The sequence below is a fragment of the Agrilus planipennis genome, unplaced genomic scaffold (assembly GCF_000699045.2).
Source record: "Agrilus planipennis isolate EAB-ADULT unplaced genomic scaffold, Apla_2.0 scaffold18, whole genome shotgun sequence".
NCBI lineage: Eukaryota > Metazoa > Arthropoda > Insecta > Coleoptera > Buprestidae > Agrilus > Agrilus planipennis.
In genome coordinates, this window is record NW_020438920.1 from 370,841 (window position 1) to 389,898 (window position 19,058).

At 36.2% G+C, this 19,058-nt stretch overlaps 3 protein-coding genes across 4 annotated transcripts in view; 2 read left to right on the top strand and 1 right to left on the bottom strand.

Annotated features, from left to right (window-relative positions):
* The window catches only part of LOC108744112 (axin), a 35,826-nt gene extending 31,322 nt beyond the window's left edge, over positions 1–4,504 (bottom strand). For both annotated transcript variants that reach the window (XM_025973784.1, XM_025973783.1), the window contains exon 1: positions 4,249–4,504. The gene's annotated coding sequence lies outside the window, so the exon portion shown is untranslated. The remainder of the gene's footprint in view (positions 1–4,248) is intronic.
* A 2,825-nt stretch (positions 4,505–7,329) lies between these two features.
* LOC112904231 (titin-like) lies at positions 7,330–16,517 on the top strand. Its single transcript, XM_025973768.1, has 10 exons — positions 7,330–7,521; positions 7,630–7,811; positions 7,868–8,084; positions 8,138–8,287; positions 8,342–8,722; positions 8,870–11,494; positions 12,356–12,547; positions 12,964–13,140; positions 13,193–13,354; positions 13,429–16,517. Exons 1-10 carry the CDS (start codon positions 7,437–7,439, stop codon positions 16,515–16,517), a joined length of 7,260 nt encoding a protein of 2,419 aa, XP_025829553.1. The 5' UTR covers positions 7,330–7,436.
* Positions 16,518–18,339: 1,822 nt separating this feature from the next.
* On the top strand, positions 18,340–18,985 carry LOC108744153 (ubiquitin-like protein 4A). The gene has a single exon (XM_018479780.1). The coding sequence runs from the start codon at positions 18,505–18,507 to the stop codon at positions 18,898–18,900; it is 396 nt and encodes a 131-aa protein (XP_018335282.1). The 5' UTR covers positions 18,340–18,504; the 3' UTR covers positions 18,901–18,985.
* Positions 18,986–19,058: the final 73 nt, after the last annotated feature.

Sequence of the window (19,058 nt, forward strand, 5' to 3'; positions counted from 1 at the left end):
GATGATGTATTATTTAACCGATTGTCTTAGAAATACCTAAACTTTTTTTTTGTTCGCATATTATACTTCTACGTATAATAGCAAAATGTTATAAAATATTCATTATAAAACAACACCGTATGTTTTTGAATACAGCAGTTAACACCTTTCTACAGACACATAAAAATTAATTCCATATGACCATGACCATGACCACACAATACAAATTACACATTTCTTTTTGTTTGATCGTATGAAATATATTTTTTCAACCACGTCTGTCCGGAAATATCTTCCTCCTATTTCTCTGGACCCTACCAAAACCATCAAACTTTCATAGTCTTTTGAGCAAATAATATCCCACCTACCACCAAAAATTTCAAATTGTATTCATTGGGCTCATATTATTTTACTATAATGGGAGAAACTGGATTTGTACGAAAACTTTCTACGCCATATGTACTTTTCAGAAGATGATGCCGGCCTTAGATAATTGCATGTAACAAAACATCCCTTTGTTTGGTTTTCAACTCGCCACTAGTATATGCCTATTAAAATCTTGCTGGTACCTAACGCAAGCTAGACGGAAAATATAAATTAAAAATCAAAAAATTTTTCCGGAAGTAATTTTTGGCAAATTGTCACTATTAATCATCCCTATGGAAATGCTTAGTCTAAAATCGAAAATTATCTTTATAAACAAACGAAAATAAGCATGAAAAACATCAAAGAGTAACGATTCTAAAAAAAAACCTTCAAAAGAGATTTTCTTTTATTTAATTTTTCAGTAAGTATGTACTAAGTACCTACTAACCGTTAGTTAGAGCTAAATTGTTTTTTTTTAATACAGTTTTTAAAGTAGATTATGTCATGTCACGTTACCATCAGTTATAAGGTCAATGACATTAGTTTTTTAAGAGCTATAATCTGTTAAGGCCAACATTAAGGTCATGGCTAAGGAGCAATACTACCTCATAAACTTTCAATCTTAAATTTGTTCTTTTAATTTCTTTTAACGTTGTTGGATAGGTACAAAAATGCATTCCTAAACGTGTAATAAAACAATAAAAAAAAAAAAAACACAACAAAAAATTATACGAGTAAGGCAAAATGTTCACCGAGTATAGAAATTACACATTTCCTTGTCCTCATTTTCCTTTTTCATGACCTAGCACAACAAAGTTAAATTTTTTATTTTTAACGTGCACTATGATTTGTAAATATTGTAAGGATCAATATTTGTCACTGAAAGATAGTAGATACTGTTACTCATTCTATTGCGAATCCAACCTCGAGCTGACCAGCGAAAAATGGTTGGAAAACCAAGTTGACATTACATCCAACATATCTCACTACTTTAGTATTTTTCTACGAAATTTTTATTTAGGGGGGGGGGGTACGTTATGTGTAGTGCCAGCTTGAGTGCTCTACAATGTTTTTTGGCTTGATCAGCTATATTCGCAAAAGAATAGGTACAAGTACCTACCATCTTTCAACAACAAATCAACCCTTACAGTATTCCTCTATGCCATTTCTATTTCGAAATACGCATGTGTACTGCCAGCATATCAGGCTGACATTTCGTTTATTTTCCAATATCCGACTGGAGTAACAAATTTTAGGATTTGGTAACAAATTAGCGACAAAATAAATTGCACTTTAGAAATGAGAAATCTAACACTGTCGTGCTAATGCTAGGAGCGTTCAAAATGTGCTATTACAGGAGAATTATGAGGATAGAAACAGAAATGAGGAAGTATTAGAAAGAGGAAAAGAACAAGGGGCTTCACGGAAGTCAACAACAAATAGGAGAGTTAGTTTGGTAGGACACCTTCGTAGACATGAAAGGCTATTTAGACATATTGGAAGCAGAAATAGGAGCTAAGAGAGGTAGACCTTGAGTAGATTACTTACAGATTACCACAAATAATTAAGGATGTGGGATCGGACAGGGAAACGTTGTGTTACAAGCGAATGACGTGGATACCATGGATAGAGAAGGTTAGAAAGGAAGAGGTATTAGAAACAGTAGAAGAACAGAGGATGATATAGAATTCGATAAGAGATAGGGAAGGTAGGTTTGTAGGACGTCTCTTCAGTCATGAAGGGAAGTAGATGAAGACCCAGATTAGCTTACTGTTCACAAATTGTTACGGACGTGGGATGTTCCAGTTTTATGGAAGATTAGCTCAGAATAAGAGTGAAGGTGCGCGTCCATCCAATCTGACGACCTTATGGTGATGATGATGGTCTACCTTGGTATATGTTTTTTTATGTGGCACAAACGAAAATGAATAATTCTATAAACGTGTGGATACCCACATTTCTTTAATTAACTTAATTGACTTATACTACACTATTATTTATATGAAAAGATGACTGAAGGTATTTGTAACAATTTTTGTAGGGGTACCACGTAATTTTTTCAAAAGATGATGCTGCCCTTTGATGACTGCATTTATTTGTATTTTCCAATTTCAACTGGCCACTGGTACACCTACCGCAATCTTATGGGTATAAAAAGGTTTACGTCTTTTAGTAACTGTTATTACTAAAATAAGGATTCAGCAGATGTTTTCCTAGCACCTTTGGCAAGTTCTTATTTATGTACCCAATTATGTATATTAGGATTATTTTCTTTGTCGAAGTTTTCTTTGCAAAAACAACTTTGCGTTGCTCTTACATTCAAAATGGCACATTTTTAAAAACAAAAACTTCCAAAGACTATTTACAAACGAACATTTCAAGGATGAACGCGTAGGTACGTGTAGATAAAATGCCGTCGGTAATCTCTCTACTGAATGGGAAACTCGCAAAAAGCATTCTCGTGTAGTGGCTGTTAATAATTCACGACGGTAAGCACCCCGTATAGTACAGCGCCCCTTAAAACATTTATGTAGACGGAATGGCAATTTTCGTGTTGATCGGCAGCGAGAAAAAAGACTCAGCTAAAAATAAATGCACCCTCATACTAGATTGCTGTTTATAATGAGTACAATGGAGGTAAGCACTTTAGATTTGGAAGTGTACTTGAAAATTAACAAGCTATTTCACTAACCGTAGGGAGGTTACCTAATACATACTTTTGTAACGTGAACACCCCCTTCATATGGCTTAATGGAGTAAAACAGGTATCTGCACCACTACATTGTTCCCAAAAAAATGCGTCTAGGTATACAAATATTGTTCTTTATAAAAACAAAAACTTTAATAAACAATACGTAAAATAAAGGTCTTCAAAATATTCAGAATTTAACAAAAATGTCATCAAAGAAATGTATCATTTCTGTCCGGTGAACATTTTGCCTTACCTGTATAGAACAAAATTTTTTAAATGTACCTACACTTTCATAGTATGTTACTGTACATATTTTTTTTTTTTAATTATTAATAACGGATCTGTACGTTTGAACAATAAATAAAAAGTAAATACTGATAGGTAAGTACATAAATGCCTAATAACTCTAAAAACCTACTAACTTTCCATTTATAATTAATTTAGATAGCTCAAAAAGTGCAAAATCATAGGTACCTAAGCAGGTATTATTATACCTACCACAGTAACAAGAAATTTAAATGATACCTGTAAGTACCTACATGGGTATTAGGTATACAAAAATAAGACGTGCACCTCTATGCAAATAAGTACCTTCAGGGCTTGCTATCCATATAACTAACAATAAATGGGTACTTATTGAAAATTACTTGTTAGTACATAAAATTTAATAATAAATATATTATTTTCAATGTTGTATCCTATCTTCTCTTTAATGCCTAGGTAGGTAGGTATGCGTGCAATTCATGCACTACTTTAGCTTTTTAGAAATAAATTGTGGACCTACCTATAACAGTACCTATTATCAAAATAAGCAAAGGAACGTTTACTTAATTTGAATATAAAATAGCAGATAAGGTAATTTTAAATCCACCTTTGTTATTATTTGTATTAGTTACAATTAGAGTTAATTTTTGTGGCATTTCCTAATTGTTATGAATGCACAACAGGTATTTCCAAACAATTATCTTTACGAGATAGTTTTACAAATTTATAAACATATTATTATATGAATGTTTTTATGTAAGCCAAGCCAAATAATAAATCTAAGAAATTACATTATGCTCGAGCATAACCTTATCATATTACTAAGCGAATGAGACACAAAATATAATAAATATTGATAAAAATTTATGCTGGTAAATGTTACCGAATCAAGCGATACAATCTTTTTACCTGCTTTGTAAAGCCCAAAAGGCCGAAATTCGGCTTACCTTTTGACAAAACGTGTTGTGCTGCAGTAAAAATCCGAGAACTATTTTTGTACCAGAAACATAAACACTGCACATTTTAACTTTTAAACATTTTGTAAAATAATAAGCTGACGAAGTCGACAACAGAATTAGTTTAACAATGCACTTAGTAACAAAATAACTGCAACATTTAACAATAACGAAACAAATTATAAAACAGATACTGTACAACGTTTCACGCGACCGCCGCCATAAGAGATACAAACTACTCCTGCGCTACCTGTTAGAAAACTGTTAAACAACTGCATTAAATTTAGCCAATCAGAACAACTCAACAGTCACACTCGAAAACTTCAATAATATACGAGGTATATTAAACAAGTACAAGCTCATATATCAGGGTAGTTCCAAAAGTTATGAATAAACAATTTCCAGTAAGCCAATCAAACAACTAATGGTAATATATGGTAGATACCGTTTAATAAATGATCTTAATAGGGATAAGCAGATTTGTTAGAATATTTTTGTAAAAAAAAATTATAAGACTTCATTTACTGAGACAATGTTTTGCAGCATTTAATTAACAAAATTAAGTGAACTTTTATAAATTAAATTGGTAAAGGCAAGCAATATTCTGATAATATCCAAAAAACAAAGATATTCAACCATATTCGGTGCTATATGAATATACAGCTGAACATCTTATAACTTTGAAAAAGGAGTGAAATTTTTTATCAATATACATATTACTATTTTTCTTTTCTAGGGATATTTCCATGTAAAATTTCGGGTTAAGAATAGTAGCATTATTACAAATTATATATACAGGGTGGCCCATAAAGTACACAAAATACTCATTGTAAATAAATTATAAGTTTAATCGGAACATTTTTCTAACAGAACACATTCCCTATTTTAATGCAAGATCACCTGTTACATCTAATTTTAATTTGCTATTTCAAAACTAGAAAAAAGTCAGTGACCGTACTGCCATTTAAACAAAAACTTCTTTTTATATTTATGAACACTTTGTATAGGAAGTCGTATTTAAATGTTACAGACGATCTTGTATTAAAGTAGCGAACAAGTTTTGCTTGAAAAGTTTTCGATTAAACTTATAGTTTGATCACAATCAGTAAATTGTGTACATTTTGAAACTTGTTAAGTAAAAAGGGTTCAGTACAAATTATTATATAAATTTTTAGTCGTCCACTTTTGGCTATTCAAAAAATGTATAAGCGACATTTTCAAAACGATTTTTTGATTTTGTTTTTAAATTTTGAAATATTTCTGTTATTAATAAATTACCTGTCATTCAGGCAAAAAAGTGTTATTTAGATTTTTCATCCTCAATAACATAATAAATCCATTCAACTTGGGTTCGATCCGGCAACTTTCGTCATTCCTTTCGAGAGTTCACCGATACATAATTGTTGAACAAAAAATGCTAAATAACCAATTGTACGAGATACATCTGCAGTACATATTTTATTTCGTGAAGCTGTTAAAAATTATCAATGAAACAGAACAGAGACGCTAAATATAATATCTTTGTTATCAGATGAGAAATTAAAAAAGTCACCATTTCTTAAAACCGTCAATGGTTACGCACCCTTACAATAGCGAAGCATTTTTATTTTTCAACTAATTTTCAATACTTAGCTTTTATTTTGTTTCACTATTTACTAAATTAAATTTTACAGATGTAGTCCGTAGATTTTTTAAACGACACTGATTTCTTTAATATCGTCTAACTAGAAAGCATCCTTAATTGGCTAGCAAACTTAGATCAATTTCATTTAAAATTCTGCCAAAAATTGAATAAGTTTCCATTTTTTGGCATTTTGACATGTTTGAGTTTATTACCTATACAGTAAGAAGTCAGTAGATGCAAGCTAAATAGAATCAAATAACCATTTCAAATTTTTGTGCGAAATGTATAATTCAGTTTATTATACTAACAGCAGTTGGGAAGATTTAAATTTATTTGGGAGTTCTCTTTGTCAGGATATCTCTCAAAGTCATAACTGTAATCTGTTGAAAAAGTTTATACGGAGATCGATGACTTTAGAAAAAGAAATAGAAAATATTCTTAAACGAGATGAGGTATTATGGAACTTACCTCCTTATAAACCACAAGATAATTCTTTCAATGGACTTTCTCTAACTTTTAAATCCATTACCGGCAAAAAGAATAATAAACAACGAAGTAGAAGAAAGAATAAAAAAACGACTATTATAAACAAATTTAGTAGAAGCAGACGTTCTTTCAGTCTTGATAATGATAAACAGCAAAAGAAATTATCCATTTTATCTTCCGCTTCAAGCTGCCCTCTTTTGCAAAATGGAGCATTTGCCTCGGAAAATCATAAATGCGCTTTGATGAGTGATAATAATTCAGCGACTAATATCAATAATATCTGCGATAAGCAAGAAGAAATCACGACTTTAATATTTACGCGTTCGAAAGTTTTAAATAGTAATTTGCCTCGGAAAACTGCTTATCAAGCTAACTCATTTACACAGACGTCTCTAGTGTACAAAGATCAAGCAACATCATCGTGTTCTTTGTTAGAAAAATACGGTAATAACATCTACTCATGTATCGAAATTGAAACGAAAAGTGAAAGTACATCTATTTCCGAAGTACATCTTTTCCCTGGTATAGAAAATGAAAAACCCAATTCCAGTTGGTTTAATTTTGATTTCAATTCGTTGACTCGATCTCCTATTACTTCTGTAGCGGCTGTATTGGATTCGTACGTTGAATTTGGAAAAAATGAGAAAAATGAAGAAATATGTTTAATTATGACAACAAGAAAAAATTCGACTGGTATATTTCGTTATTCTTTGCATACATTCATCAGAACCAGTGTTTATTTATTGAACACGTTTATAAAATTTTTTACTTATCTAACTAAGTACTGCATCATACTTTAGAAATGTTTAATTGAGTATTTGTATATAGGTATATAATAAAATTAATAAATTATGTGATTGATGTGGTGTTATGTCTTAAGGATTCCTACTTACAGAAACAAAAATGAATCGAATAACTATTTACAATAATTAAACTACGACAGTCGCTGTCTAGTACGAATATGTCAGTAGATATGAGTTAGTTTGACATTTGTAAAATTAAGATTTATTTTAAACAGGGACTTTACAAAATTACGGTAAAATAAAGACTTTCAAATTTAAACTTTTTTATGGCGACCCCTGGGACCGAAGAAGAGCTTAAATTTTACTTGCGGTTTGCAAAACCTTTAGCTTTAAATCTTAAAGATCCTTCTGGTAGGTATTCCAATTATCATTATTATTATTATTGTTAACTCCTTGATAGCTAATCATACGATTTAAAGGGTTTCCTTTATTCCAAAACTTAACTTTATAAAATACTAGATCGAGTAACTGCTTCGGCTTGGATTCGAAAACTGAAAAATGAAGAATTTGGAGCTCTTAAAACAAGAACTGATCATGTAAAAGTTCTTCTCTTTGTCCTCCAAAAGAAAAGACTAGTAGGAAGATTTTCCGAAAATCCGTCAACTATAGAGAAATTGGAGGACTTTTCTGAAGAAATAAAGGTAATATTTTGTATTTTCTATTAGAAAATGCGGTCAAATGACTAAAAATCACGTAGTTACAAGATATAGCTAGACAATTGCTAGAAGCTGACTTAACAGAACGCAGAAGGCAGGCTGAAATACCTCCTCCATACTATGTAGAATATTCACCTGATCTAAAGGAATACGCATCTTCCCAGGAAATACCTAATTTTGGCATTCAGGGTTACTATGCTTTTTCAAAGGAACCAATATTTTTATGGTATAAATCGGAAAAAGTTAAGCTTCCTAAAGGCAAGCATTTGAAGTATGTATTTTCTCTATAATTTCGCCTATAATTTATCTAGATGTTATGGAATTTGATGGTGACGCTCTTCATGGAATCCATTTACCATTATCGAGTGGTGAAATTTCAAGACCTCGTTTGCCCAGATCACCTGATAAATCTAAACCGAAAACAATTTCGGCATTAGAGAAATCAATTGCAGAATTAGAAGGTCTATTAAAATCATTTTCTTATAGAAAGGTTTCTTACTTTCTTATAACTTTAGGGAAAAGTGGAGCTACTGAAAATGAGGAAGCTATAGTGCCAATTGTTCCTATAGGAAGTCCTCGTCCTGAAGATGACCGTGAGTCGCCTTCATGGGGATCTAATCTTGGAACTGTATCAGAGCCACCCGAAAAAGAAATTTCGTCAAAAGCAGGTGCGAAGTCTCCCGCAGTTAAGGATATTGAAGGCGATATACTTGAGGATGAACATCCACCGAGTTTCCTTGATATCTCTAGTGCTTCATCTGAACATCCTTCACCTGCCGTTTGCCCTTTTGCGGCTTCTCCTCGTAAACAGTCACCTTATACTCAAAAACCAGTTGAAGATATTGAAGGAGATATACTTGAGGATGAATATCCACCGAGTTTTCTTGATATCTCTGGTGCGTCATCTGGAAAACCTTCACCTGCCGTATGTCCTTTTGTGACTTCTCCTCGTAAACAGTCACCTTATACTCAAAAACCAGTTGAAGATATTGAAGGAGATATACTTGAGGATGAATATCCACCGAGTTTTCTTGATATCTCTGGTGCGTCACCTGGAAAACCTTCACCTGCCGTATGTCCTTTTGTGACTTCCTCACCTATGACTTCTACTCGACGACAGTCACCTCCTACTCAAAAAGCGGACAGTATTTGCCCATTAACTCGACCAACCCCTCCTTCTAAATATCTTCAATTTGAAGCAGACGGCGACTTGCTTGATGAAGAAATACCACCAGAATTACTTGACATGAGTCCTGTACCTTCCTCGCCAATAGCAACAACAGCACCTACAGTGTGTCCGCTAAAACAACAGCAAGCGGTAATTGACGAAATGGCTGGTGACATGTTAGATGATGAACTTCCCCCTGATCTATTAGACTCTGGCGAAATTATGAGTCCGCCGAAAAGTACCAAAATAACACGAACTGTACAAAAGAAGACAGTTGATCCAATTACTCAAGAAGAAATTGTGAAAACGGTTAAGACGGTTTTACAAGGTTCTCCTCAAAGAGAAACATCTCCTCTACACCCTCCTGGTCCTTCTTCTCCTCGTCAATCTTCTCCTTCACGTCGCCTACCTTCGCCTTGTCCACTGGCAACTCCTACTTCTCCAGAGGAAGTTACTCCTACAGGAGCTCCATTGCCAGTGGTCCCAGTTGCCAGGAGAAGGACACGTTATGTTGGTGGAACTCCGGTATTACCTGAAGAAGAGAGAAGAAGAAAATTCGAAAAAGCTGCAAGAAAACTTGAATACGGTCCTTGTCCTACTGAACAAAGACTTCAAGAAATCGCAGGAGAAGCAGATGCTGATTTCGCATTAGATCAAAGTTTACCTGATTTTGTATCTTCATTTGTGGACGATATTGTATTGTCACCTAAACCATTACCAGTAACAAGCTCAACCGCATTACCTGAAACCTCTCAAATTATGGATGACTTAGTATTCGATCAAAGTGCCCCAGAATTTGCTCCTTCATTTATTGACGAAGTTCCGTTGTCGCCAAGAGATGTTGTACAAGCAGTAAAGCACGAGGTAATTACAAAAGACGGTATTCCACAAAAAGAAATCACCACTACTACAACCATCCCTAGACGTCTTCCTCAACGACAAATACCAAGGCCAGGAGGAGTAATAACGAAAGTGAGGAAAGAGGTATTATCGAAAAATGGAATACCACAACAAGAAATTGTTACCACGGAGACGATTCCCCAACCCAGCACTTCCGGTATTCAATCTAGGGGAGCTATCAGTAAAATACCAGGACGGCCATCTTCAAGAATACCGTCATCTTCTAAAGCTATGACGACATTAGAAAGACCCTCTGAAACGCCGAAGAGAAAACCTCCAAGGGACGTTGCACCGGATAGGATCCGTATGAGATTATCCTCTAGCGAAAAGAAAAAAAGACAAGAAGAACTGGCAAAAGTTCGGAGGCGATTAGATTGGAGTGAAGAAGAATGCAGACTTGAAGATATTGAAGGCGATTTATTAGAACAAAGCCAACCACAATTAGTACCGTCATTTATAGACGAAGTTCCTTTATCACCACTTACTCAACAAAGATTACAAGGTGTTGCAACAATAGATGAAAGACCTGTTGTACAAAAAACTACTACAGAAACAATTATGAAAGATGGCGTTCCCCAAAAGACAGTTACTACAGTGGAAACTGTTAAAGCTTCAGAAGACCAGCGCAGATTTGATGATATTGAAGGTGATTTACTAGATGAAAGCCAACCACAACTAGCGTCGTCCTTCGTAGACGAAATTTCCTTATCACCAAAAAAACCAAGCCCTGAACAGCCTTGTCCTGCAACAATCACACCGCAGGGAGCTCAAAGGCCTCCCATTGTAAAACGTGAAACGCAGCAGTATATAACACAGCATATTGCTGGACAAACTCCTAAAGTTTCTGATGAAGAAAGAAGAAAAAAATTTGCAGCTGCAGCTAGACGAATCGACTTTGGTCCTGGCCCTTCAGAACAACGACTGCAGGATGATGCTGCAACAGACGAAAGACCTGTTGTTCAAAAAACTACAACCGAAACAATTATGAAAGATGGCGTTCCTCAAAAAACAATTACTACAGTAGAAAACGTTAAAACTCCAGAAGATGAATGTAGACTTGAGGACATTGAAGGTGATGAAATTCTTCCCGATGATTTGGATACGTCATTCATGAGAGAATTAGAACGAGAGTTAGCGGAAGCAGCTGCACAAGATGTGGAAATGTTAGAAGATGAATATGAAGGAATGGACAAATATGATGAAATGGAGAGAGAATTAAATGAAATTGATGACGCAATGCGTCGCTGGGATACTCTTTTACAGCAGTTAGAAGAAGATCATAAGGAAGATATATTAGAAGTAGAAGCATCAGAAAGAGCATCGGGACATGTTTCCCCTACAACGAGAACACCTACAGGAGGATCACCAGAATATGTTTCCCCTACAACAACAACACCTACAGAAGGATCACCAGAATATGTTTCCAGTACAACAAGAACACCTACAAGTGGACGAGAACCACCAAAATATGTTTTCCGTACAAGAACACCTACAGAAGGATCACCGGAATGTGTTTCCCGTACGCCAAGAATAAGACACACTGATCGAACTCAAGCAAGAGAACGACTAAAACGAAAAATTGATATGAGTCAAGCTCCACGTTAGTATCTAATCAACAATACAAATCCTTTTACGTTTTCGTCCATTTCCTCTAATTTTATAACTATATTGAAGGGTTTTCAGGTTGCTATTAACGAATTTGGGTCATTTTTATCTATCACATCAGGATTTTTCGGCAATCACATACTACTAAATAATACGAAAAATTTTAAAAACATTTCGCAAGATTCCTTAGAAATTGTCGAAATTTAATGATGGTTGACCAGGTAAAATGAATACACACAAATAAGTACGTTAACTAAAATTGTTCCTTTTGGTTTGTTAATTAGTTATTAAATATAAACGCAAGTATAGAGGATAGAAATGAACGCAAGTTTGCATATTTGCAAATACAAACAAGTATCTTTTTACTACAAACTTGTACATTACATTAATCTCGTTAATAGCAGCTAAATAATATGTCTCTATAGCAATAGGTATAAAATCGAAATCAAATAATCGATTTATTAGAGTAAGACATGTACAGATTTGGAATACAATTATAAATTCAAAATTTTTAAATTTTTTACCAAATCATCTTCGCATAGAGCATACAGGAAAAAATAAAATCGAAAATAAGCAAAAATTCCCATTGTATGGTATATTTACTGTTTTTAGCACAAAATCTACAAATATTAGTAGTTAAAACTTGAGGATTGATTTCGTTGTAGATTGGAGTAGTTAATTTAAGCTAAAAAAAACACTAATTTTGACTATTGGGAAACATGTACTATACAAACTGAAACAACAATTTAATAAATATTACTCTTTTTCTTACGAAAGAAACACTAATATTTCATCACCACAATGACAACTGTAGTATTAACATTTCAAAGGATTGTTATGTATGATTATATATTAGCAGTGGAATATGTTTCTCCTACAACAAGAACACCTACAGGAGGGCAAGAACCACCAAAATATGTTTTTCGTACAAGAACACCTACAGGAGGATCACCGGAAAATGTTTCCCGTACACCAAGAATAAGATACACTGATCGAACTCAAGCAAGAGAACGACTAAAACGAAAAATTGACATGAGTCAAGCTCCACGTTAGTATCTAATCAACAACACAAATTCTCTTACTTTTTTGTCCGTTCCCTCTGATTTTATAACTATATTGGAGAGTTTTTAGGCTGCTATTAATTTGACTTATTTTTATCTATCACATCAGGATTTTTCGGCAATCACATACTACTAAATAATACGAAAAATTTTAGAAACATTTTCCGCATAATTCCTTAGAAATTGTTGAAGTTTAATGATGGTAAAATGAAATAAACACACACAAATAAGTACGTTAACTACAATTGATCCTTGTGGTTATATATATATTTAGAGAAAAATTAAGCTATTAAATATAAAGGCAAGGATATCGGACAGAAATGAACGCATGTTTGCATATTTGCAAATACAAACAAGTATCTATGTACTACAAACGTGTACATTATATTATTTTCGTTAATAGCAATTACAGAAGAACCACCACGAACACTTCCCGAAACTGTACCATCTGAAGCAGGACCATCCACAAGCCGGCAAGATTTACCTCCCCCATGCGAATCTGCATCACAAGTTCAACCACTAACGAAAGAGCAATATAGAAGACTTATGTTAGGAGACGAATACGACAAATATGAAGAATGTCTGTATGAAAAATAAGTATTTTATATATAATTTCGGGCATTATTTTGCAGATAAAAAGCATAGGCGACCTGATGTTCCAACGACTCCACCAATGTTTAGTAGATTCAAATTTATAAGGGACGAAGCAGAAGGGACCGTTTATGAACCTGAAGAATTTGGAGTAAGCGCCGATGAAGTTTGGCAGGAAGGTGCAGAAACACTTAAAGATTTAGGTACCCGTGTTAAAAGAATATTTCTTCAAATTTGCGTAAAATATTCAGACTCGACAACGAAACTTCCTTTGCAGGATTAGTTCGTTCGCCAACTGGTGCCGATGCAAAATTTTTTGAAGACGAAACTCCACCTGAACTTATTGACCAAGAAATAGAATATGCAAAAGACGAAGAGGAAAAAAAAGACCTTAACAGGCGGTTAGGAAAGGTTATGGATGACATACAGAGAATTAAAAATGAATTAGCGGAATCTGCCGGGTTACCAGTAACCTTACCTAGAAAATCACCAAGTCCGCGAAGGTCTAGAGTATCGTCAGATTTTTTAACTTCTGAGTCTCCACCTAGGTTCGACGAGTTATTACCTGACGAAGAACAAATATCACCTTTAGAAGATGATAGACAGCATCAAGCACTTCAGAAAATTATTTCACAAGAAGAATATCCAGAATTACTTGACGAAAGCCCTCCACCTCTAAGTCCTTGCGAATTGCCTCAAATAAGTGAAGAAATCGATATGAGAAGTCCCTCACATACTAGAAGAAGGCTATTTTCTCCACCATCCACTTCACCATCACCTACTACTTCAAAATCACCACCAAGAACGATTTGCGACGATGTTCCTCAGTCAACCAGCCTTCCCACCACACCCACTTCACCAAAAGTAATTTGTCCTGTTAAAGCATCACCAACGGAAGACATAGACTTAAGACAGTTAAGACGTGATATACAAGAAAGGGCAGTGCGACCAAGGGATAAACCTCATATGGATGTAGTGTTGGGTAAAACATCAGCGAAGCGTCGACGTATAAAAAGAAAATCTCCTGCTCCAGAAGGTACCTTTATTGAAAGGGAAGAAGATTATGCTCCGCCAGAACGCGTCCCTGAGTGGCAAACTCCACCCCGTTTGAAAGCGAAGCCTACACTTTCACCACCTCAGAGAATTAGGGAGGTATGGGATACATCTCATGCTCCTTCGCGACCTGTACCAGAGCCTCAACTGGACGACGAAAGACCCCCCGAAGAGCTATTCTCTCAAATAGTGGACGATTATGTGGATGGCGTACCAGTAAAAAGAACAGAAACCAAAGTAACAACATCGTTGCCACATAAAGCGTCGCCATCTTCACCTAGACCGGTTTGTCCTATGATTGCCATTCGAGATAAACCTATACCACCGGTGCAAGGACCTGGACTTGATGATGAACAACCGCCTGAGGAGTTATTTACTCAAATAGTTGATGAATACGTTGATGGTGTACCAGTAAAAAGAACCGAAACAAAAGTAACCACCGCACTGCCTCAAAAAGAACCAATTTGTCAATTTCAGCCAAGAAGTCCTACGACTATCGCCCGTGAAGAACCTTTTGCTCTTCTAGACGAATCTCCCCCTAGACTCATTGATGATGAAGAAATGGAACAAAGGGTGGATCTACAAGCAGACCAAAATCTTCAAGACATCGTTTGCAGATCACCAGAGAGAGACATACTTGATGAACAAGAAGTTGATTTAGTACCGACATCACCTACATCACCTCGGCCAATAACTAGTCGATCGCCTACCCATGGACTTCCTGTAAGCATTCCATCTACTTCTAGGGCACGCTCACCCCCCTTATTGTTTTATCGGCCCTCTAGAGAGGGCGAGCAAGTTATGGATGAGGTAAGGAGAGGTGCGAGACCCTTCAGAGATATGAAATTCGAGTGGGATGTAGTTTGCGGCAGAACAAGAGGTGGAAAACCAAAACGCGTTAAACGATATGGTAGATATCGCCGAACATACGTTCCAGGTTTGGGAAGGGTTGAAGAATTTCCTTTCTGTGGTGATGGCTTACTTGAAAAATATGCTGAGTGGCCTGGACCGCCTCAACAACCTCTTCCGGAAGATTTAATGGGTCATGAGGTTCCCATTACGTCAACTCCAATCAGGGAGAGAAGCCCCCGTATTATGGATGAGGATGTTCCACTCGGATTACCCTCACCAATAGGACAATCTCGATTACCTGGTTGGAAAACACCACCACATCTTCAATACGAAAGAAAAAAATTTCCAAAGAAGCGCAGTTCCTCTAGACAAGAATCACCTCGCCCAGGGCCATCAACTTCACCCAGTTACACTAAAAGAAAGCAAATATTTGTGGATGGCTCTCCTGTAAGAACAGTTGAAACGAAAGTATCGACACCTTCTCCGAAAGGCCTCCACGATGTATCGGATATTGAATTTGTAGAAAGCCCACCTCCATCTGATGAATGCTTTCAACCACAACTACAGGCTATAGCCCAAAGAGAACATTTTGAAGACTTGGTTGCGCAAAGCCCACCACAGTTTGAAGACTTTCCCCCGGAGGAAGAACTGCCCGCCATACCAGAAGACCACGGTAAAATATTGCAAGACATTTTATCAAAGGAAGTATGTCCTGGCCTGTCAGGGGAGAGTCCACCCCCATTCAGTCCAGATCAACCTTCATTTGAAGTACAGGAATACGATGTTGGTAGTGGTAGCCCAATTCAAATACGAAGAAGGTTATTTCCACCTAGCAGCCCTTCATCACCTGTTTCGGCCCCCATTCCTGTTACCACTGCGACACAACCAGTTCTCCAAATTCCAACGCAGACTTCGACAAGTCCTACACCACCGCTTCATCGTACACCCGTTTGTCCCATTACCAGTCCTCCTTCACCGGAAATAGACTTAAGACGATTTAGACGTGAAATACAGGAGAGGGCAGTGCGACCAAGGGATAAACCTCATATGGATGTAGTGTTGGGTAAAACATCCGCGAAGCGTCGACGTATAAAAAGAAAATCTCCTGCTCCAGAAAGTACCTTTATTGAAAGGGAGGAAGAATATGCTTCACCAGAACGCGTCCCTGGGTGGCAAACTCCACCACGTTTAAAAGCGAAACCTGTACTTTCACCACCTCAGAGAATTAGGGAAGTATGGGATGCATCACATGCTCCTTCGCGACCTGTACCAGAGCCTCAACTGGACGACGAAAGACCCCCCGAAGAGCTATTCTCTCAAATAGTGGACGATTATGTGGATGGCGTACCAGTAAAAAGAACAGAAACCAAAGTAACAACATCGTTGCCACATAAAGCGTCGCCATCTTNGAAAGCCCACCTCCATCTGATGAATGCTTTCAACCGCAACTACAGGCTATAGCTCAAAGAGAACATTTGGATGAGTTGGTAGCGCAAAGCCCACCACAGTTCGAAGACATTTCTTCGGAAGAAGATTTGCCCACTGAGCCAGAAGATCACGGTAAAATATTGCAGGGCATTTTATCAAAGGACGTATGTCCTGGTTTATCAGGGGAGAGTCCACCTCCATTTAGTCCAGATCAACCAATTCCTGAAGTAGAGGAATACGATATAGGCAGTGGTAGCCCAATTCAAATACGAAGAAGATTATTTCCAGCATCCAGTCCTCCTGTGCCCATTTCAATTCCTACCCAGTCGCCCCATACTTCGCCTATTTGTCCTCTTACTAGTCCGCCTTCACCGGAAATAGATCTAAGGCAATTGAGACGTCAAGTTCGAGAAAAAGCTGTACGACCGTCAGATAGACGCCATGTGGATGTAGTATTGGGTAAGACGTCTGGAAAGCGACGAAGAATTCACAAACAATCTTCTGGACCAGAGAGCAGATTTATAGAACGTGAAGAGGATGATGTGCTACATGAAGCTGGAGTTCCTGGTTGGAGCACTCCGCCAAGATTAGTTCGTGAAGAACCACTACCTCTTAATGTTCCCAAATTTGATTTATGGACCGATTATGGCCAGAGACGGCAAAGGTCAGTTAAACCGCCAGTGGTTACAGAAATTACAGAAGAAATGGTTGATGGCGTACCTGTGAGAAGAATTGAAACAACTGTGCAACATACGCCAGTAGGTAGAGCACGAGTAAGTGATGAGTCACCTCCGCCTTTTGTACAAACTCCTCCACAAAGATCTCCTCCTGAATTTCGCTCAATGACACAGCAAGCCGAACAATATTCCCCTCTTAGTGGAATGTCCCCTCCTTCTTTTATTGCAAGTCCGCCTATAACATCCCCAAGACAAATCCCACTTCCAAGTCTGTATCATGACACTGAGGGTCTTCTCGATATTTCTCAACCTGAACTAGTATGCAGTCCAACAGATACGCGTAAAAGATCTCCAAGGCAAATAGCACTTCCCACTGTTTATCAAGACGCTGATGGCGTACTTGACACTTCCCCACCCGAACTGGTATGCAGTTCTCCCCCCCAACAACGTATTAAAACACCAAGACAGACACCTCGTCAAATCCCACTACCAATTCCAATTGAAGGTGCTCAAAATTTGGAAGGTACTTCCCCACCTCAACTAGTACGTAGTCCTTCACCGGAACGTACTCATTCTAGAACACCCACAAGACCCAGATTATCAGGAGAGGCTTCTCGAATGCCTGTTCAAGCTCCAAGTTATAGGACATCTCGTGGTAGTAGAATTTTTATGCCTACCTGGCCTGATCCAGAAACTCCTACTAGAAGTGAATATCACTCGGATATTGCTTTTGGTGGGAGGTCAAGTCCTGGTATTTTGGATACAAGTCCGATTAGTGATATAGGGTCTGATGAAGAATGTGATTTTGCATGGATGGGTTAAAATTCTAACTTATATCATAGTTTTAAATGTCCTTTGATGTCATATTTACGAAATTTGTTCAAATTGTTGGACATTGTTTTTAATGTTTTGAATGTACTGAAATTGCAACTCACAAAAAGTGATTTAAATAAATTTATTTATTTATATGCTCGTAATTACAATGCATGTTACAGAAAAAAAATTAATTAATCACAAATAATTTGTCAGAAACATTCATAAACCATTGGCAAAGTAATAGTTTAAACAATAAGACTACGATCTGTGGATGATCTCTAGTCATACCATAGTCAGGCTTTGGTAATAATCACTATTCGTAATATGTCAGTCATGTCTTGATCTATGGTCGTGTCAGTATCTATAGTCTTAGTTGTGTTGTCAAATGGTTGTCAATATGGTTGTCAACATACATAAAAACAGTTAATAACACAAACAAAATGGAAATATTGATTATTTAAGAAACTGTTGTTGTACATTGTTGTATTTTGAGCATTACAAAAAGCGAATATATAAGATAAATTAAGATGAAAATTTTCGTGAGAGTATTAAACGGAGATGGAGCAGTTTTGGACGTTAATCAGGACATGAAAATTTTGGATGTAAAAAATCTAATCGAAAAAGAATTGAAAGTTCCTGTAAATCAGCAAACGCTAGTACTTCTTGGTAAATCACTTCGTGACGATAAAACAATTGCTTTCTATGATAAAATAAAAGACGGAACTAAACTACATCTTATTATTAAGAAGCCAGAATCACTTAATATTGTCTTAAGTCGATATCTTCAGAAATTCTACAATGAAGAACAAATTAATCTAATTTTAAAAGAATTCATGAAAGATTTTGAAGCAAATGTGCAGAGTCTTAGTCTTGATGATTTGGAAAGGATAGCCACTTCATATCTCCATGATGAAAATTTATAGTCATCATTTAAATTGTGAATATGTTGAATATGTTAATTGATACTGTATGAAATGTGACTTGAAGAGTAAATGTACATGTAGTTTATTGCTAAGATGTTTTTAAGTGTCAAAAAAGTTAAAACATTTATTTGAGAAAATAATGGTAGGAATTTTTTGAC